The sequence below is a fragment of the Dipodomys spectabilis genome, unplaced genomic scaffold, assembly GCF_019054845.1.
Source record: "Dipodomys spectabilis isolate Male_0828 unplaced genomic scaffold, ASM1905484v1 ptg000034l, whole genome shotgun sequence".
NCBI classification, from domain to species: domain Eukaryota; kingdom Metazoa; phylum Chordata; class Mammalia; order Rodentia; family Heteromyidae; genus Dipodomys; species Dipodomys spectabilis.
Genome location: NW_024870711.1, coordinates 474,114 through 495,803, shown reverse-complemented (window position 1 = coordinate 495,803; position 21,690 = coordinate 474,114). Strand labels below are relative to the sequence as shown.

Sequence of the window (21,690 nt, the reverse complement as noted above, 5' to 3'; positions counted from 1 at the left end):
GTCATAGTATTTTTCTGTAATACAGCAACTCTGTTTTGCATTCTATTAATATGTTATATTCTACATTTTGAAAGTTTTCAGTTGCTTATAACCCTTAACTTGGAGAATTTAAAATGTTTCCTTCATTGCTGTGGTCAACTACAGATTCACCAAAAGTCTTTAAATAAATCATGAGACTTCATGTTTGCTTAATAGTTGAGGCTACCCAAAAAATGCCTTTGATTAGAATCTAGAATTTAATTCTCAACTGAATTGCATTTGAGAAAAACTATTTCATTTATTTAGGATAGTGAGGTTTTCTGGAGACAGTTTTTGAGAATGCTTATGAAAACTAGGCTGCATTAACCAGCTAGGAAAAGAAGGTACTTAGAGATGCCCTTGAACACTTGTTAAATCATTATACTTAAATTAAGATTCCCCCTGAAGAAGAGAGTGTTGGAATGATTTTTTACTTATTCCTAAAGAGAATAGAACGCAGAAATTCAGAAATAAAGGGGTGAGGAAAGTTTTAAAAAGTTTAAAAAAAGAGCAAGCTTCATACTTCTGACCTTGAGGTGTCTGTCATTGGACTAGATTTTCCTCTTTCAAATTTTGTGCCAATGGAAAGTGGGAAAGGGAAATGGAGACTGTTCTTTGGTTAATCTCTGAAGGTATCTGGTGTCTGAAGATGACACTGGTACTGAAGGTACTGAAGGATTAGGGTTTGTATTCAGATGTACTGAGGGTATGGGGCTCTGGAGATCAAGGTCATGTTCAAACTCCAACAGAGAAGCTTAATCTGAAGTTCAAGTCAAGTGGGTAAGAGCTGAAATTTGGAACAGCAAAGCACTTGTTAGTATTTTGTGTTTTCTTGGTCTCGTATTCAAGTGCATATTTTTCATCTGAATGACAGGTCTGATTAGATCTGACTACTAATTAGAGCTACAGCCCAGACTTCACCCTTCGGCAAAGATAAGATGATATATTAAAGATGATACTAATTTATAGTAGATTTCTTTTTATCCCTCCAAATCTTGCAGATTCATACTTCTTGAAAATGGTTCCAAACATTTTGTTTAACAGTTTCAAAACAAAAGTGATCTCCAAAAACCAAGAAAGTATTACTTGTGTGACTTCATTGAATCAAATTATTGTGGTGCCCAATGACACTCCCTTCCCTCAAAGCTTTGTTCTCCTTATTCTTTTTAAGGGTTTAGATGTCTCGTGCCTACACAGCTAATCATAATCCAAGGTTCACAGTAATATCTTTGCTTTGATTGTGAGAACAGGGAATATAGTTGGTCAAATGCTTGGTATGTTTTATAATTTTAAAACATATATGGCACTCTGGGTATAACCTCTAGTAGCACTATAACCAGAATACATTTTCAATCATGGTAAAATCCATTCACTTCAGCAAAGATAGGGAAGAGGGGGCGGGACGGTAAACTGTGTTTGATAAGGTTTTTTGTTTTTGTTTTTGCTTTTTCTGGCTTGATTGTTGCAGTGCGATGGGACAGATCTCACCCCAAAGATTCAGGAACTGAAGTTCCAGTGTATAGTATTTTTAAATATACCCAGGTAAGCTCTGTTAATATTGTTTCCATGGTTTGGGGAGAACTCTGCTTAGAGGGCATCCGTTTCCATAACAGAAACATTTCAGCCTTAACCAATCAAAATCAGTCCTGTTGAATGGCTTCATGAAGCTCTTCCAGGTCTCTGTTGTTTTGTTTACTCAGTTCCCTGTGGCAGGAGGTATTATGTGTGATAGAACATTCCTGCTCTACTCATCTAGCCTTGAGAAATTCAAGCAAGCCCTCTTGTTTGGAAGATTTCCATCTAATACTCAGTTACTGCCCCAGTTCCACTCCACCATCTCCAAGAATAATAAATGTGAATTATTGACTGTTCTCAGTCAATGCTAGATGATTGCTTTGGAAAATTAATTAGAGAAGCATTTTCTAGCCAGGATGTCAGATCTTTTGGTATTATTTCATACCCCAGGAGAAAGGAATACTTAGAATCAACTTGTCTCAAAATGAGCACATTACCTCAATGGCATAAAATTAGATTCCAGGATCGCAAGCCAAGATTTGGGAGGGGATAAATGTATACCCCTCTGTTACTTGCCCACTAAATGATTCAGACATGAAACCCACAAATAAGCTCTACTCAGACTGAATTGAATTAAAATGAGAGTTCTGTGTAAATTTATGTCTAGGAAAACGTAGCCTAGTGTCTTGATTGTTCCTGGCAGTGCTCAGTATAGTCAGTTGCAATCTTATTCCAGAGGTGGCTTTGGCTTAGATTCACTAGAAAGTCCAGATTCTCAGAAAACAGTGGCTTAGCTGTTACTATTAGTTTTACTCTTTCTCTTCCCCTTCTCTTTCTTCCCCTTTTCATCTTCTGATTTTGTGTTTTCTTCTGCTACATTTCCAATTTTCTTTATTTTCCTCCCTCCCTCCATCTTTCCCTTCCTTCCTTCCTTCCTTCCTTCCTTCCTTCCTTCCTTCCTTCCTTCCTTCCTTCCTTCCTTCCTTCCTTCCTTCCTTCCTTCCTTCCTTCCTTCCTTCCTTTCTGCCTGCCTTCCTCCTCCCTCCCTCCTTCCCTCCCTTCCTCCCTCTCTCCCTCCCTCCCTCCCTCCCTCTCTCCCTCCTTCCCTCCTTCCCTCTTTTCACGTCCCTCTTCTCCCTTCCCCTCCCTCTAAAAGATCTCACTTTGTCATGCTTTGGCCTCTCCGTTCTCTCATTAGTATTCACCACCATCTTGCAAATTTCATTTCATGCATTTTTTTGTTCTCTTCATTCCTCTCTACTTTTGTTACCTAAAAATTTTTGTTGGCATGTTTGTCTTAACTATCTATATAATGATAATCATGATTTCTATTTTTATCTCTTTTGTACCTGCATGTATAATTCTTCCTTCAGGCATAAATTCCATCAACAGATAATTCATAACTTCATAAAAAGTAGATAAATGTGAATCCTACAGTGGTGAGAAATGTGAATATAGAATGAGCTGGGGGGAAAGTGGGCATGAGGGAACAGCTTTGCTCTGAGATTATGATTTATGTTGATAGGAACCTCAGGTTGATATGTTAGAAACAAGTCCGTTTTTTTCCTATGGGAAGATTTACACCAAGGATATAAAGCTTTTTATATATAAAAAATCTTGCAGTCAAACTAGAAATTCATTGATTTCCTTAAATCTATTTTTACAATAATACATGCTCACATAGAACCTATACATACTTATGGATAAATAGGTGAGTTTTTAGACACGTGTATGTTTCTATTAAGCTGTCCATTTATTCCTGATGATTGTGAATAGACTGTCTTGGTTTGGACCTTGTCTTGCAGATATTGTGCGGGCACAATGCCCTGGGGAAACCCGGGAGATCACCATGATTTTGAACCTCAGAGACACGATGATGGATACATTGAAGTCATTGGCTTCACCATGGCCTCTTTGGTGAGAAATGCAACTGTTTAATTAAAATATATTTGTTACTCATAGAGTTTATCCACACATACCACGGCCTTATTTTTCCCATTTCATTTCATTTTTATTATATATAAGTAGTTGTCCAGGGAGTTACCATTTGACAAATCAGTTTGTGAATAGGAAGCATCTTTTGATATGATCTTTTCTCTTGGTTTCCCAGTTTACAAACTTAGAAGCAGAATGCAGCTGCTTGGGAAAAACATGAACAAGTTTTATGCCATTCTGAAAACTGATGTTTATTTGTTTGAACTTCAAAAATAAATGAGTTTTGTTTCACACTTTTCCCAATTAACCTCTAGAAGAATAAAACCTTTTTATGTTAATAACAAGCACCAGGCCACTGACATATCCCAACATTGGCATAAAAATCGTAGCGTTGGATACTGTCTTGGTTCACTGAGAACTTGAATATTGAAGGCAAAAGGAAATTGGTTATTTGCGTCTAATATTGTCCTGTTTACTTATTTATGAGATGGGCATATCCATCTTAAACAATTTGCATATGGAAACACATCATTCTTCTGACCTTAGTCAATATTATGGTGCTATGTATTAGGTCACCTTGTATTTTAACGTTGTTTGCTTACATTAAAACATAAATATATATATGAATGTATTTTCAAACAAGTTGGGACTAAGAATTCTCATCTATTATTAAATGAGGAGGGAACCAGTTAAAAATTATACTTATTTTATTTTGGGTAAATCAGGCTATCCTATAACTTAAGCAAATCAAAATGAAGCCTCTACTTGTAATCTACAGATAGTATTTGGTTTGTATGATCCTTTATGCAGGAAGACATCAAGGTTGTAGCTATTATTCTAAACAAACCAAAGCGGATCTTCTGACAAATGACTCTTCCTCAGTCCTTCAAGTTAGTGAAGTTTATCAGGATCACCTATTGTCATTATGGCTAGACTGTCACTTTAATTGGTCATTGTTTTTGTTGGAACTGCCATCCCTAGAAATAAGTGGTTGTGATGGTACCAAAAAAAACACTGGGATTGGATAATCAATGTGCACTATGTGCTTGTATGACATACCCAGTGACACCCCTTTGTACAATGGCTATATACTAATAAAGAAAAGATTGGGAGTACCTATGTCTCAGCATTGCAGCTCAATACTACCCTAATAGCAGGGAAGTGCTCTGTGTCAATAGCAGGGGATAACATGACAAAGAGAAAATAGGATTAACTTTTTAAAAGGATGCATACAAGGAAGAATTATTGGTGACTGAGAATAACCATCATTAATAGTAGATGAAGATGCAGACGGGGCAGAAACAGAACCCACTTGGTGGGGAGATGGGGAGATGGGTAAGCCAGGATCAGACTTGTGCTAGGATATCAGTGTAGGAGGCAGCCAGACTTCTACCACTCAGGGCTGACAGACAAATGACCCTGCTGGTACCTGTGTCCAGCTGAAGAAATGAGACCTGGAAGTCTAAGGCAAGAAAATGGCAATGACAATGGAAAAGACTGGTGAGTGGAAGAGTTATTTGGATGCAGTGACTCCATTGTACAGGGGAAACAAGGAGGGTGGTCAGTGAATCCGGGGGACTACCTTAGGTCTCTGGGTTAAGGATGAATGAATTAAACAGTATAGAAAATATAAAAGACCATTACAAAAGAAACCAACTCCGTTCTTACGTATTTTAAATTTGAAATCTGTACAACATCTAAGGAAACCTGACATGGGCAACTTGAGATATGTGTTAGAACACAGATCTTTAGATGGACGGGTGTTTTCTTCTCTCCCTTTCTATCATTACTGGGAAAAAGGGAGACATACTAATAGGTGGGGCTTTGCCAATCATATTTTTCCTCTTTCTATAACATAAATATATAACATATATGCGAACTATCGTCAAATGTATGATAGCATCTCCCAATGTAGCATCTCTAGAATGTTTGCAATGCAAGAGCATTCTATCTCACAAGCTGGTGATGTCCATAGCTGTAATTCCATGTACATGACAGGCACAGCTGGAAGGAAGATTGTAGTTGAGGCCAGCCTAGATCCTATCTAAGAAAGAGCTGAAGCCAGAAGGGCTGGGGATGTGGCTCGTGTGGTAGAGCACTTGCTTAGCAAGCATAAAACCTTGAATTCAAACCCAATACCACCACCAGCTAAAATAATTCCACCTCAGAAAGCTGGAATTACACATAGCGTAAGCTATATGGATGGTTTTGAACATCCTGTGGTCTAAATAATACTGGCATCTATTTCCCTATTTCCTCACACATCTAACCTTATTACTCACATAGCACGATAGCCCTGTATTTTTTCCATTTAGAAATGAAAAAAAAAATCATATGTTTAGTTCTGCAATTTTCTATTAAATTTCTCAGAAAGTAATTTATATGAAATACAAGCATCTGTTTAAGATGATAATTTAAACAGAATGTTCTTATCTGAGGGTATGGGTGTATTTTTGAGTTTAAAATAGCTCATGTAATTCAAAAGCATCAAGAGTTGTCAAGTCTATTAGCAACAAATTATTTTTCTTGAAAACTGACATGCCTGAATTAATTAAGGACTATATACTTTTGTGGTCATGAAATCAACTAATAAATATTTTTACATTGCTTACAATTTAAGTAAAATTCAAACACAAGGAAAATTAGAGAGGCTGTGGGAGAGAGATTTGTAAATAAAATTATTGGAATAAGAAAAAATATTTCTTTTAGATTTTTTAATCATGTAATTGTAAACTTCAAAGAAAAAGTCTTCAATTCATTATTTGATTGAAATGCATTCCTACTAATTAAAATGATTCTCCACTGGGCTCTGGGTTCCCCTATTACCTTTTTAGATTTTCCACAGGCTGTAATCAGGCATTGTAATTTGTATTTATTTCTGAACAATTTTCAGCCATTATAGTTGTGAAAGGTTCTTTCATGTTGAGTCTGTTTCCAAGTAATTTAGAACTCTTCAAGACAGTTCAAAGCATTATTCAGATGGAGGAAATGGAAGCCTAATTTGCCATTCAGCATGACATCTAAGGATTCCAGTCTCATAAACTTTAAAGAAAGCACATCCATCTTTTTGTTAATTGAAATTAGAATGTGTGAGTTCCTTTGAATTTATGATTTAGGAAAGCAAAAGGCCATTCAGAGAAAAAAAAACCACATGGAGCAATTCCCAGGGTTGAGCTTCTGTGTTGTATATAAAAATGATACGCTAAATGTTTGCTTACTCTGATAACACATGGAAGTTGAAGAACTAAAGTAAAAATATTGAATAGAATCACATGACACATACTTTTAATATTCTGGTGTGATTACTTCCAATGGCTTATTTTATGTTTCAAAACATACATAGATCATATTATCATAACTAAACCCTGTACTACAAATGGATACCAACCCTTTCCTTGTATGAGTACATCCCCAATTATATAATACTTATTGCTTTATGAAACTTTTAGGTTTCTGATGTTGTTGTTACAAATATGCTACAATTAATACAATTGCTTTTAAGCCTCTATGCACATTGCAAATTATTTTCCTATGACAATTCTCCAGGAAAGAAATTAGTGATTCAATGACATAAATATTTAAAGCCTCTTAATAAAAAAAATCGTGAAACTGTTTTCTAGATATATTGTTTACTTACTCAAAAGTAATTTACAGAATGTCTGAGTGAAAAGTGACTTAAAGCCTGTAGATGTTGAGAATGTATTAATAGACAGAGATGAATGCATAAAGTAACTATGTTTTATAAGCTTATTAAAAGCTCTAGAACAAATAATTATATCTTGCTAAATGATAAATTTATTTTTATTATTACATTTTATGTCTCAAAATAATCTAGATTTTGCATAAGCTAACAAGCCATGTATCTCTTGAGTTCACAGGAGGTATATTTGAGGCACAGTTAACCTTTTTAAAGTCTCATTTATTGCAAATGCATTCTGTCAATATATGCTTTTTGTGTATGTGTTCTTAAATTTTATTGTGCTAGTCATACTTTTTAGATATTATGAATTCCTGTCTTATAAAGGAGGCTTAATTTGTCTTGAAAATTCTTGTGTTAATTCTTAAGAATTCTGGTTATTCCAGGATAGGTTTGGGAAAATGTTCTTTTGCCTTTTCTTCTTGAGACTTTGTAGTTATGGCTTTTATAGATAAGTGATTCAGGTCAGATTAATTTTGTGCATTGTGTTAATTACAGCTTTTCAGTCATTTAAAATGTTTTAGCAAATATTTAGTTTTAGATTTATTTTCAGTATAACAGGTTAAAAGTAAAGAGAAATAGAAAAAGAGGAACATTTCCTGTTCCCCATGCAGGAAATGGGAGTGAAAGACTCAAAAATGATGGTTTTTCCAGATATTATGCTGTGTGTGTGTGTGTGTGTGTGTGTGTGTGTGTATACCAGGGCATGAACTCTCTCTTGTGCTCTCTTTCAACTTTCTTGTGCATAGCTTGAAAGCTCTACTTCTTGAGTCACACCTCCAGTATCACTTTTTGTTGGATTTTATTTTTTTGCTCATTAGTTAGAGACAAACTGTAGTAGATTATTTTCCCCCTGCTAGCTTCACACCATGATTGTCAAAATTACTTCCTGAGTAGCTAAGATTACAGACATGAACTTCCAGCACTCAGCTACCATCCGTTTTTGGAAAGTATTTATCCTTTTTATTTCCTTCGGCACTGTTGAATAAACTTCCTTGTTTTCTGTTATCACCTGCCTCTGCCCTTCAATTTTGTGCAGATATTTTTCTAAGTTCTGTTCTTTGATTGGTCCATTCCCATGGCCGGTGTGTCAGATCTACAAGGTCCTGATTGCTTTAGCTTTATAGTAAGTCTTCAATCTGATGGTATAAATCATTCCACTTTGTTCTTCTGTGAGCATTATGATTCTTCTGAGGTCTTCTTCATTTTCCTATAAATCTTATAATGTTTGTCAGTCTCACAAAACTTAGAATTTGCAAAGGGAATGCACTGACTATGCAGATACACTTTGGAAGAATTGAGATATTACTACCAATACTGAATAGTTATATGAGCAGGGTTTATTCTTCGATATATATATGTATATATATATATGTATTTTAATTTTCTGATCGTTGGTTGTTTTATTCATAATACAGACATCACTATCTGCAACTTGTAGAAATTCTTTTTTTTAATTTTACTTTTTATTGTGAGAATACCGTGCAGAGGAGTTACAATTACATGGGCAAGATAACGAGTACATTTCTTATCAAGTATTGTTGCCTCCTACTTTGTTTCCCCTTCCCATCCCTTCCCATTCCTTCCCCCCCATACCAAAGTTGTAAAGTTCGTTTTTCGACATAACAACTTGTACATCTCATTGTTGCAATGGGTCCATCTGTATCCCTAGTTAAATGATTTTGTTTCTGCCCTTCCCCTCCACAAATTATACCAACATCAAATACAGTGAAAGCAGGGGTTATACCGTGGGGGAGGGACATACAAAGCAACATAGAAATCATCTTATAAATATGTTAGAAACAGTTGCATGAAAGGAAAAAACACAAAAAAATGTGAATACTTATCTTGGGGTTCATTCCCCTAACATCAACTTATCTGACCTTTTCTGCTTGACTCAGACATATACTAGTTATCGCAAATAAGGGAAACCATGGGACCTATGTTTCTTTGGGCCTGGCTTACTTCACTTAATATAATTTTTTCCAAGTCTTTCCATTTCCTAACAAATGGGGCAATGTCATTCTTTCAGATGGAGGCATAGAATTCCATTGTGTATATATACCACATTTTCTTGATCCATTCATCTACTGAGGGGCATCTGGGTTGGTTCCTCCATATCTTAGCTATGGTAAATAATGCTGCAATAAACATAGTTGTGCTGGTAGCTTTAGTGTGGTCTTGTTTGTGATCATTTGAGTAAATGCCCAAAAGTGGGGTTGCTGGGTCATAGGGGAGCCCTATGTGGAGTCTTTTGAGGAACCTCCATACTGCTTTCCAAAGTGGTTGAACAAGTTTACACTCCCACTAACAATGCAGTAAGGTTCCCTTCTGTCCACATCCCCTCCAACATCTGTTGTTATTAGAGTTCTTGATTATAGCAATTCTAACTGGGGTGAGGTGGTATCTCAATGTTGTTTTGATTTGTGTTTCTTTTATGGCTAGAGAGGTTGAGCATTTCTTCATGTGTCTATTGGCCATCCTTCTTTCCTGTTCAGAGAAGTTTCTCTTTCAGTCTTTAGCCCACTTATTTATTGGGCAGTTGTTTCTTTGAAGATTTGTTTTGGGGGGATTTAATTTTTTAAGTTCCAGATATATTTTAGATATGAGACCCTTGTCTGTTATATGGCATGGATTGGGAGAAGATCTTCATTAGCCATACTCTTCCATATATTTAGGAATCATTAGTGTTATTTAATTTCTCTCAGTCATGTTTTGTAGCTTTATTACAGTTTCCAGATTCTTCTCACACCTTTTGTTAAATTCATTCTCAAGTACTGCCTGATTTTGATGCTGTGTTAATTACTACTAGCATTTAGAAACAATGTGTATGTGTGTTATGACTTGCCGAAATTCGCTTTAGTTGTGGTAGCTTTCTGTAAACATCTTAGGTTTTCTTACATACACTATCATGTAGTTTATGGGTAAACAGAGTTTTGCTGTTTTTTACATACCTTTTTCTTACATTATTATTGTTATTATTTTTTTTCTGTTCCTGGGGCTCAAACTCTAGACTTGGGCACTGTCCCTAAGCTCCGTTTTGCTCAAGGCTAGGGTTCTACAACTTGAGCCACAGCGTCACTTCTAGCTTTTTATTTTATTTATTTAATTTTTAGCTTTAGTGTGGTCTTGTTTGTGAACATTTGGGTAAATGCCCAAAAGTGGAATTGCTGGGTCATAGGGGAGGCTCTATGTGGAGTCTTTTGAGGAACCTTCATACTGCTTTCCAAAGTGGTTGAACAAGTTTACACTCCCACCAACAATGTAGTAAGGTTCCCTTCTGTCCACATCCCCTCCAGCATCTGTTGTTATTAGAATTCTTGATGTTAGCCATTCTAACTGGGGTGAGGTGGTATCTCAATGTTGTTTTGATTTGCATTTCTTTTATGGCTAGAGAGGTTGAGCATTTCTTCATGTGTCTATTGGCCATCCTTCTTTCCTCTTCAGAGAAGTTTCTCTTTCAGTCTTTAGCCCACTTATTTATTGGGCAGTTGTTTCTTTGAAGATTTGTTGTTGGGGGATTTAATTTTTTGAATTCCAGGTATACTGTAGATATGAGACCCTTGTCCATTGTATGGCTAGTGAAGATCTCCCAATCCGTGGGCTTTCTATTGATCTTGCTAGCTATGTCCTTTGCCATGCAGAAGCTCTGCAGTTTCATGCAATCCCATTTGTCCAACCTTTCTTTGATTTGTTGTGTTTCTGGGTCTCTATTAAGAAAATTTCGGCCTGTGCCAACAAGACCTAGGGTTTCTCCTATGCCATCCTGTAATGTTTTCAGAGTGTCCACTTTGACTCCAAGGTCTTTGATCCATTTGGAGTTGACTCTGGTGCAGGGTGATATATAAGGATCTAGCTTTAGTTTTTTGCCAGCACCATTTACTGAAGAAGCTGTCTTTCTTCCATTCTCTCTTTTTAGCTCCCTTATCGAAGATTAGATGGCTATAGGTCTGTAGGTTCATTTCTGGGTTTTCAAGTCTATTCCATTGGTCCTGAGGTCTGTTCTTGTGCCAGTACTAAGCTGTTTTAATTACTATGGCTTTATAGTAGAGTTTGAAATTTGGTATTGATGGTCCTCCAGCAGTGTTCTTTCTGTTGAAGATCATTTTTGCTGTTTGGGTGTTTTATTGTTCCATATGAATTTTTGGATTGCCTCTTCTATTTCCTTGAAGAATGAGGTTGGAATTTTGATAGGTATTGCATTGAATTTGTAGATAGCCTTGGGAAACTTCTAGCTTTTTATGTGATTAATTGGAGATAAGAGTCTCACAGACTTTCCTGCTCCAGCTGCTCTTAGCCATGAGCCACCAGTGCCCAGCTTTCTTACCTTATTAAATTGGCAAATACATTCAATAATTTGCTGAACAAGATTCTCACTGAATCTGAACAAATGATAAGAATAAACATATTATCATTGTTCTGATCTGAGTGGAGCATTCTGTGTTTCCTAGTGAGATACGATATTTACTTAGCATAATGGTTTGTTCAAATACACTTTTATCCTTAAGGAATTTTTAGTCCTAGTTCCCTGAGAGCGTTTGAACACAATTGAATGGTGTATTGAATCAAATGATTTTTTTAAATCTACAGAAGCAACATATAATTTTTTGCTGTACTTGGCTTAAATCATGAAACCTATTCACTTGAAAAAATTTATACTGTTGGGCACTGGTAGCTTATGCCTGCTACTCAGGAGACTGAGAACTGTTTGGAAACAGCCCTGAAAGACAAATCTGAAGGACTCTTAGCTCTAACTAACCAGCAGAAAAAACAGTGGTAGAGTACCAGCCATGAGCAAAAAAACAAACGAGCTCAGGGCCCTGAGTTCAAGTACCTGTACTAACACACACACACACACATACACAAAAACACACACACACACACACACACACACACAAATTTGCATTTCTTAAATGAACCCTTCTTGTGACATGTTTTTAATTCCTATATTTAATGTAGTATAGTAATATTTTCTTAAGTACTTTTTACCTATAATTATGAATGATACTGGTCAATAAATTTTCTTTTAATATCATAGTTGAGCTTTCACACAGGTTTGCAGGTCCCATAAGTAAAGATAAAAATTTATGTTCTGTTCTATTTTCTGAAAAAATTTATACATTGAATCCTAGCTAGTTTTTGAGGCTGAGAGCAAAAAGATTTTGGTTTAAGGCCAACTAGAGCAGAAAAGTTCATGAGACACTTATCTCAAAAATCGCCAGCAAAAATAGGACAGTAGACCAGCAACAGAGCAAATGTGATGCCCCAAGTTCAAACTCCAGGACTTCCAAAGGAAAGAAAAAAATTATAAAGACTAAGATTATTTTTTTCCTAACATTCTATAAAAGTTTCTAACAAATCATTTGGCTTTAAATTTTCTTTTATGGTAACAATAGATACCGAAATTTTCAGCTTTTTAATTTCTTCTTGTGTTTTTATCCTCTTAAGTTTGGAAGGAATTTCTCCATTTAACAGGAATTGTTAAGTCCATTGGCCCAATGGTATTTATGACACTTGCTTCTTTCACTATCTGTAAGACCCCTCCCCCTTCCATTCCTGAGACAAGTAATTTGTTAGCCAAGTTTTCTCCTAATTCTGCTTTTCTTTCTTACTCTGTGTTCTTTTAATCCATGTATCTTATTTTACATAACCTATATAGCCTTCACAATAGATTGTTATTGTTTTGCTTTATTGTTGCTTTAGTCTGTTGTCTTTTAAAGAAATTAAAATATGAGAGGAAAAAAAATCTATAGTCATTGTCAATGCATTCACCATGTCCAGAATTCTTTGTTCCTTCTATCAGATCAAGTTTCTATGTGGTGTCACTTTGTTTGATTTTGGAGGGTTGCCTCTAGCATTTCTTGTAATAAAGGTCTACTTGCAACAGATACTTCCAGTTCTATTCTTCAGAAACATTTCTTTGGCACAAAGTTCTCGAATTCTATTTTCAGAGATAACAGAATTCTGAACAGATCATTTGGTTCTCTTTGTTCAGTAATTTAATGATGCCATTTCATTGTCTTCTAGCCTCCATAATTTGTAAAAAATAAAAAGTCAAGTATTATTTTTCATCAGTATTCTCCTGGGTTTACTGTGTCTTTTCTTTCTCTGCTCTTGAGAGTGTTTTCTTTTATCTTTACTGTTAATGCTTTTTGTGGTTGTATTTCTTTCCCGTGGCTTCTGTAAAAGAGTGAGCAGACAGTGGCCAAGAACAACACATATGGCTGTTTTTCATCTGTGAGTTTGGAAATCTGAGGGAGCAGATGGAATTGTGATCCTTCCCAGAGTCTATGGGAGAGAACCGGTTTCCTTGTCTTTTCCATCTTCCACAGGCTGGCAGCTTCATGTGACTGATGTACCTGTGTCACTCTAACCTGTGTTTTCTCACATTATCATCTTCTCTACCTTTGACCCTCTTGCTTTGGTCTCCCAGTCAGGGGTCTTTGTGATTACATTGGGCCCCTCCAATTACCCTGAATGATCTTCCAATGTCTGCATCTATAGTTTACCCACTCCTGAAAACTGTGCGTTCACTTTGAATGATTTTCATGGGTTCTAGGAATTAGAATCTGGACATCTTTTTTTTGGGGGGGGGATTATGGTGGTAGGTATTTGGTTGTCCATGTATTTACCCTGTTTTAGATTCATTGATCTTGACTTTGAACACTGATTTTCTTTTAAAATTTTTGGGATTTTTTTTCATCCATGTATTTCTACTCTTTTATTAATTGTGTTCCCTTGTATTCAATTACACGCATTTTAATCATTGTAATGATTGCTTACCATTGTCTCATGGGCTGTGGAATAAAATAAAACATTTCTTTCTCTCCTTTAGAACTTGGTAATTTCTATTGATCTGCTTTCTCATCTTCCATGACCTTTGTTTTCTGTTGTGTCCAATTTGCTCTTAAGTCTATCCTGTGATTGCTTCATTTCCCCCTCATTATTGATCACATCTTCTTTCCCCATCTAGTCCTATTGATTATGAACTGAGTAGATGAATTATTGAGTGCAATCTAAGTTACATTTTATCATTAGCCCATATGTGCTGTTTTAGTATTACATTTTCTTCAGTTCTCCACTTCTTCCTTGACAAGATAAAAAAATACATCTAATGCAAGGGATAATTGCTCCTAGGCTAGTATTAATAACTAATAGGTTATGTTTCTCCTCAGATTTACAGGTCTTATCCCATTGCTCCAGGATACATTGTTAATTCTGTACTATTCTAACTTTGAGAATACTATAGAGGAATGATTGTTGATTTAAATAGCTTTAAGCACAGAGATTTTCCCCATCCCCAAATTGCATCATTAAATTCCAGGCTAATGGCATGCCACTTGCAGTGAAATTGAACATGCTGTCCTCTTCCTCCTCCTCCTCCTCTTGACTTGTGAGGAACTCACATTGATAGGGGCTAGATATCTCCACTGAACAAAGATGACAAAGATACATATTCACAGACAATCAGTGAGAAGAGCTGTTTATGTTTTCTGTACATGCTCACTTCTTCATAATAAAATGTTATCAAGCACAAGTGAGATTATTCAATAGTTACTTAAATTTATTTAAAAACAGTGATTAGAGGAAGAGGGTCCTTCCTTTTTAATTTCATTATTTTAATTTGCTATTATTTTTATTATTATCATTAGGTAGTTGTTATAAAAAGCTTTCAATTCAAAAGTGAGTTTCTGAGCATAGTGTATGGCACCCCTTCCACCATTTTCCCCCATCTTCCCCAACTTGATCCATATTCCCAGTCTATGTGGCTCCATTTTCACATATGTACATTTTTGTTGTGCTGTCATTGACTATTTCATGAGAGTAGATAACATCAAAGAAAACGTTCGTATCTAACTAGTATACATGAGTTCAGATTTCACATACTTAAAACCCGAAAGTGGTTATCAGTGGGAACTTACAGTAAAACCTGTCAAAAGCTTTGACTATGTGGGTTACTTGTTCTGATGGTTGATGTGGGTTTCTTAGTGTACACATACTGTGGGTTTGGGGTGGTTACAAAGGCTCTTCAGTTTGTGTGGCATTGACTTGAGGTTTCTAGCTTTCCTAGAAAACAGGCACTCACTCCTGGTTCTCCTTCCACGTGTTTTGACAGGCCGCCCTGCAAGTCGGGGGCCATGGAGAAAGACTCCATCAGTGTCGAGAAGTGATGCTATTGACGTACAAGTCCATCCCCATGCAAGTGGATGGGGAGCCGTGTAGGCTGGCGCCCGCTATGATTCGAATCTCCTTGAGGAATCAGGCGAACATGGTACAGAAGAGCAAGAGGAGGACTTCCATGCCCTTACTTAACGAGTGAGTCTGCTCCTTGCCTACTGGGTTAATGCCAAGGCCGTGGGGGGAGGGGCAGATTGCAGAGCATGCGCATGGTCTAGGGACCTCACTGTGTTAGAAAAGGGAGAAAAGCCCGCAAAGGTCAGTTATTTCCTGGTCTCAATCTCTCATGAGGACACCCCCCCCCCCATGCATTTGTTTCTTTACATTTAGCTAGAGTCACGTGACCCTCCTTTCGGGGATCTTTTCTGGATGTGAGAGAGATGATTCTTTTTCACTATCCACTTGAGCGTAGGTATCTATAGGGAGACTAGAAAAATATCAGTAGGGATTCGAGGGCTGTATAATGTGTCCAGAGAAAGTATTCTTTCTGCTTTACTTTAGGGAGAGTCGTGTCAGCCTGTTCTTTACTGAATGTCCTTTGGAAAATGGATATTCTGCCGTTGGAGGTTGGCTGAGCTGGTCTGTGGCTCACCCTTATTCACGTCTCACTCCCTTGCTGCCTTTTCGTAGTGGTCCCCTTCCCAATGCTTCTGTTTTGGAATCTTTTGTACTCCAGTGCTTCAAGTCTGTTTTGCCTTCCTGGGTGGCATTTGGACCCATTTTTCTACTCCTAAGTACCTGTCATCCTTCCTGGACTCTCTCTCTCTCTCTCTCTGTTTCTCAGTGTTTCATAATCTGAATTGAGGTAAAGCAATGACAAAAGAGCTTCAAGTGCATCTTTATTTTATAGTATGCCTTGCTCCAGTTGAGAGATTTGATTGTCTCCCTGGGCTTGGAGAAGTGGCTGGAAAAACAATGGAATCTGAGTCATCTTTTTGATATTTTCTAGGTCACATCCTTAAACCTTAGGCCATTGCAAGGCTTTGCCTTGGGTTATTCTCTGTCGCCATGAGGGACCCTCAAAGTTGTTCCTCCTGTCTGTGCTCAGTGATGCATGGCCACCAATTAATTGTACTGAATGCCTGGCTTCCTCCTAGCGCCTGTGAAACCAAGGGCAGGCTTTTCCATGGAGTGACAATCTGCAGGGGTTCCCAGAATAACCAAAGGTGCAGGTACCATAGCTTCTGTCACCTCTCTGTGGTGGCAGGTGTGAAGGAATGGTGTCAGATAGTGCTTTCCATGTGGTTTAGCTTTGGCATCGGCTTCTACATCTGAGGCTGGGGTGTGAGGTCCTTCCTTTCCTTCTCTTCCTGACTCCAGATGCCCTGGTTGTTTCCAGAGCTGTTGCTGAAGTTCATAGTTCTTGCTTTATTTATGTTTTGCAGCTAGCGAAACTCCCAGATCCTTCCTGATGCTTTCCATCCTTGCTGCCTTTTTCTTCTTCTAGGTTGAACATATAATTGCAGAGTTTATGGTTTACAAAGGATTTCATCAGCTGTATGGTTGGTTCATCAGATTCCTCAAGAAATGTTAGTCAAACCATTGGTTTGACAGCAGTTGATGAACTAATCCATGAAAAGCTACTTCTTGAGTAGTAGTACTGTAGCCTATGTGGTTGGGACATTTTAGATAGTCTGCTGAGACATAATAAAGCCAAAAGTTTTGGTATCTATAAGTCAGGAGTGCACAGGTGCACCATTGAAGAGTCATTTTTTTTTTTTTTTGTCAGTTATGGGGCTTGAACTCTGGTCCTGGGCACTGTCCCTCAGCTCTTTAGCTCAAGGCGAGCACTCTACCACTTGAACCACAGCGCCACTTTCAATCTTGTTGTGGTTTATTGGAGATAAGAGTCTCATGGACTTTTCCTGCCCGGGCTGGCTTTGAACTGCGATCCTCAGCTCTCAGCCTCTTGAGTAGCTAGGATGACAGGCGTGAGCCACTGGCACCCGGTGGTTGTTATTTCCATAACACCTTAGATATATGATGTGATTTCCTGTCCTTGCCTGTACAGGTATTCTAGGAAGAGTCTCAGCCCAGAGCTTCCCACAGAGGATAGTGTCCCCAACACAGCAGCCTTAAGCCATGGGAAAGACTGGTATAAATGTGCATAATAGGATGCTTTCTACCTTTCAAAAATTAGTTCACAAATCTTTAAAAAAAAACTCACATTTTTATTACTATCTATAAAAAGTTTTTCTACATTACATTGAACACTGGGCATGGTGGCACCTATCGATAATCCCAGCTATGAAGAAGGCAGAGGAAAGAGGATCTTGAGTCCAGCCTAGACAAATTTAGTGAGAACCTGTCTCAAAATCAAAATACAGACGAAAGAGCTGGTGGTGTGGCTCAGGTAGTAGCATGCTTGCCTAGTATATGCAGTACCCTAAGCTCAGTTTCCAGAACTGCAAAACAAACAAACAGCAACAAGGAATCACTGTATTTAAGGAAAATCAATTCAAAGAGCACATTTTCAAAAGAAAGCATGAATCTAGTAAGACTTGCCAGGGAAATATAAGTTTCTCTCATCTTGATCTTATTCACCTTCTGCAGTTAGAATGTTGCTATTTCCCTAAAAATTCCCTGTTTTGAAATCTAATGTCCTTCACTACATTTCCAAGTAGATGTCAAAGTGGAAGGTCATCTTGCCTTTAAAACTTTTTCTTCAACCTTCTGGTACTTCTCTGCTGTGGCATCAAGTAAAAGTTGACTGTTCTAAGAATGAAAGAGATACTTGAAAAGATATTTATTCCATTTCTTTTTAAAAAAACTAACACTGTTTCATCTTCTCGTCTTCTTTCTTACTAGAGAGGAACAAAGAGTGCTTTAAAATGTGGTCAGAATTTTACCTGGAAGATTGTGTGTGTGTGTGTGTGTGTGTGTGTGTGTGTGTGTGTGTGTGTGTAGCTGTTTAATTCATATTAGTTAGGATCCTTTGCACAGTACACATTTCAATGCCGAGGCTCCCTGAACAAGTGCTCCTTCTCTACCTCAGCTCTAGTGTTTCTTGGGTATCTGCATTAGGAGGTTGTACCCTAGATCTGTGACTTCAGCCTGGGCTTTTAAAGAAAACTGAATACTGTCAGTCAGATACCATGGCTGACATCTTTACCTTGATACCTCACAGCAACCTGTCATCCACTCTTGCACCTCGACATGAGTCTGTTGCGTCCACATGTATATGGGTGGAGCTTCCATCCTCTCATTGACTGTGCCCTGGACCCTGGCGTCGTCTCTCCCTCCTCCTCATCTACCATCCAGCAGAGCAGCTAGCACTCTTTGAAATGCATCTTCAGTGAATCTCTCAAATCTTAAATGCCCTCACCCTCTATGCTGTGCTAGTAAAATAGCTTTTGTTGAAGCCAGGTGCTGGCAGGAAAGTCTATGAGACTCTTAATCTCCAATTAATCACCACAAATATGGGAATGGAGCTATGGCTCGAGTGGTAAAATACCGGCCTTGAGAAACAAAGGTTATGGGATAGAGCCCAGGCCCTGAGTTCAAGTACCAGATCCAGAACCAGCACAATCAAACAAAACATAACTCCTATGAGATTTTTTTTAGCAGTCATTCTTACAGTCATTCCTACAATAGCCTCATAATTAATTTTCCGGCTGTCCCTTTCTCTCTCCTGCTACTGCCTTTCCCACCCTCTGTCTTTTCCAAGACAGGACATAGAGAAAATGGCAAGACTTCACACCCTTTAGATCACTGCCTTCATCCTCATTTCCTGTGCTCCAGGAAAAACCACCATTGCTGAGCAGCCCCTGGCTACTCCATCATCATGATCTAATTCGTGGATGCTCTAAGTGCAGAGGCCTCCACCTCCGCTTTTCATCTGTGAACCCTGCTCAACATTGCAGTTCTCCATTGAGATATGACTTTCCCTAAGCATCTTCTGTCAAGTTCTAGCTCTCAGATGCCCTTCCTGCTATCTCTGAAATACTCTCCATTGTGACTATCTCACCATTGATCGAGATAGTAGACTTGCTCATCTACTTGTCGGTCCACTCTGCTCTAGGAGGGCCTAGGGTGTTTCTCTTTGTGTTCCCAGTGCCTGCCCCGCTTGCAGCCCAGTTACACAGTGAATCAGTGATGGATCACAGATGGATCCAGTTTACAATGCAACCTCTGCCACATTTCTCAGAAATGATGACTGAAGTAACAGAAATCGAAAATCCCATGAATCTAAGAATATGTTTGGATTCTGTTTCATTAGAAGGTAAATATTGAGTGATTTCAAGAGAAGGCCCTCAGAGATGTCCGAGGAGTTTCCATAAGAAATAGTTCAATAAGAGGCTTTCATGAAGTTATGAAAAAAGAATACTTCTTAGCATCGAATCCCATGTTTATTACAATAGACAAACTAAAAAGCCCCCATTACCTCAGATTGTATATTTACTATCCCTGCTAGAGGCCCAGGAGTGGAACTTGTCTTACCATGACATATGAACCTGCATGATGTATGAAACTCTGGCATCTTTCACCTAAAAATTAATACAGGAGATTTCTCTAGGTCATACTCATAGGAACATGGCAGTCAGATATGTTTAATTATGTTCTCTTATAGCACGGAACCTCTGTAAGAAATCAAGGTGCAAGGGAGGTCTTCAGCATTGTGTTACCCTTAAATTCTCTAGCAATTAACCCTTGATTGTGAAAGTTGAAAGTTATATTTTATCCAAACTCAGGCTTTCGAATTAGCAAACTTTGGATTAGGGAACTGCTGAGAAAAAGCATACTTAGTTGTATCTGAGAATCTTTTGATGATAACATGGATAGAACTCATGGATAGAAGTCTGGAGTGAACTCATGGGCGATCTTGTATAAAGATGTATCTACTCAGCAGAGCAGAGAGATCTGGGAAGTAGACCTCTTGTGGGTGCAAACTGTTCAAATGAGACCAGACAGGACAATGCCATAGAGATGACAGGAGAGTTGAAATTTAGCTTCCTGAATTCTATACTCTATTTTTCGTAATAGCTACACTGGATTCTCTTCATTACAGGAAAGGGAGGCATGGATGGTTTCACTTTTGTACTCAGGAATATGAGGGAATTTCTCATCACAGGGATGAAAATTCAGCTTTCTTGGAAAGACCTCTGGAGCGCTTACAAAGCCTTTATGGTGGAGCTGAAGGAAGTTTTGTCGCGTCCCTCTTTTGACGATGTCTTGTCTTGGGGTGCTGGCCTTTCTGTAGAATCTGGAAATCATGGAGGCTAGGTGAAACGATTGCATTTAGCAGTGTCAAGCAGGTGTTTTCTGTGTCATTTTGCCTCTCTCTCTGATGTGGAGGTGTGTGCCTTCTTTCCTGAGGGTTCATGAGTGAAGTGCCATTTGCTCCCCCCCCCTCCCACCCCCCCAACCCGGCCCCGCATCTGCAGCCCGCCTTCCTGCACTGGTCCTGTGCTCCAGTCTGTGGCTTGCCTGGACCCAGTCCTTTCCGTGTGTCCTGTTGGCTTTGTTGCTGTCACCGGCTTTTCTGGATTATTTCCGTGGCTGGCTTGATTTTTCCCCCCCTCCTTTTCTTTTCAGTCACCATTAGTGATGCGCTCATTTAATTTCTGTTTAAACTTTATGTGTCTCTCTTTCTCTCCCCGGCTTGTTCCTTGTCTGTCTACGCTGTCCTGCTGACTCTGTCTTCGCTGCTCATTCCCTGCTGCCTCTAGTATCCATCAGGTGCAAGCGGCGGACCTGCGGCGCGTGTCTGCTCCGCCCGGTTCCTTCACCATGTGAGTACAGTACCATTCTGTTTTTACATTTGCTCCTCAACCTCTTCTTCTCCTCAGGGTCAGGCCACGTGCGGCATCCTTTCTCTCCACAGGCCTGCTGCCAACTAACTACAATGGCCCCCATGGATCCCGCTTCCATTTGAAATGAACTTGTGGAGCTCTTAAGTAGCCCCATCCTCTAGGAGTTGACAGTGTTATGTGTTGATGAGAGACTTTAGGGCTCATGGTTGCATGGGCTGGTTAATAATAGTCTAGGTTCCACATTGGTTTGGGGGAAGATTGACAATTATCATGAGACCATGTCAGTACCTGTAAGTCAGGGGTGAATACAAGGACCTGCTTTCAAGCATTGGATTTATGGAGGGATCCCCAAATTTTGAGTGCATGTACCTGTATATTTATGGGCTGAGAATTCACCAATTGTCATCTGGTTAGAAAAATGTATTTTAATACATAGGAATGTATGCTTTCTGTACACCCGGATATTGTATTTTTTTCCTGACGAAGGCAAACAATTTTATTCTTATTTATTCATTTTCTTCTTAGGATGTTACTTGGGGAGGTTTTGGTGCTATTTCCCCCCATGGTCTTTCTCTCATATTGCTCCAAATGCTT

At 38.4% G+C, this 21,690-nt stretch overlaps 1 protein-coding gene across 1 annotated transcript in view; it reads left to right on the top strand.

Annotated features, from left to right (window-relative positions):
• Positions 1-21,690, top strand: part of Dgki (diacylglycerol kinase iota) — a 423,036-nt gene that overhangs the window by 258,388 nt on the left and 142,958 nt on the right. Inside the window, 4 exon segments of the mRNA XM_042677203.1 lie at positions 1,487-1,560; positions 3,339-3,450; positions 15,282-15,481; positions 21,013-21,075. Of these exon segments, the coding sequence (XP_042533137.1) occupies positions 1,487-1,560; positions 3,339-3,450; positions 15,282-15,481; positions 21,013-21,075 (449 nt within the window).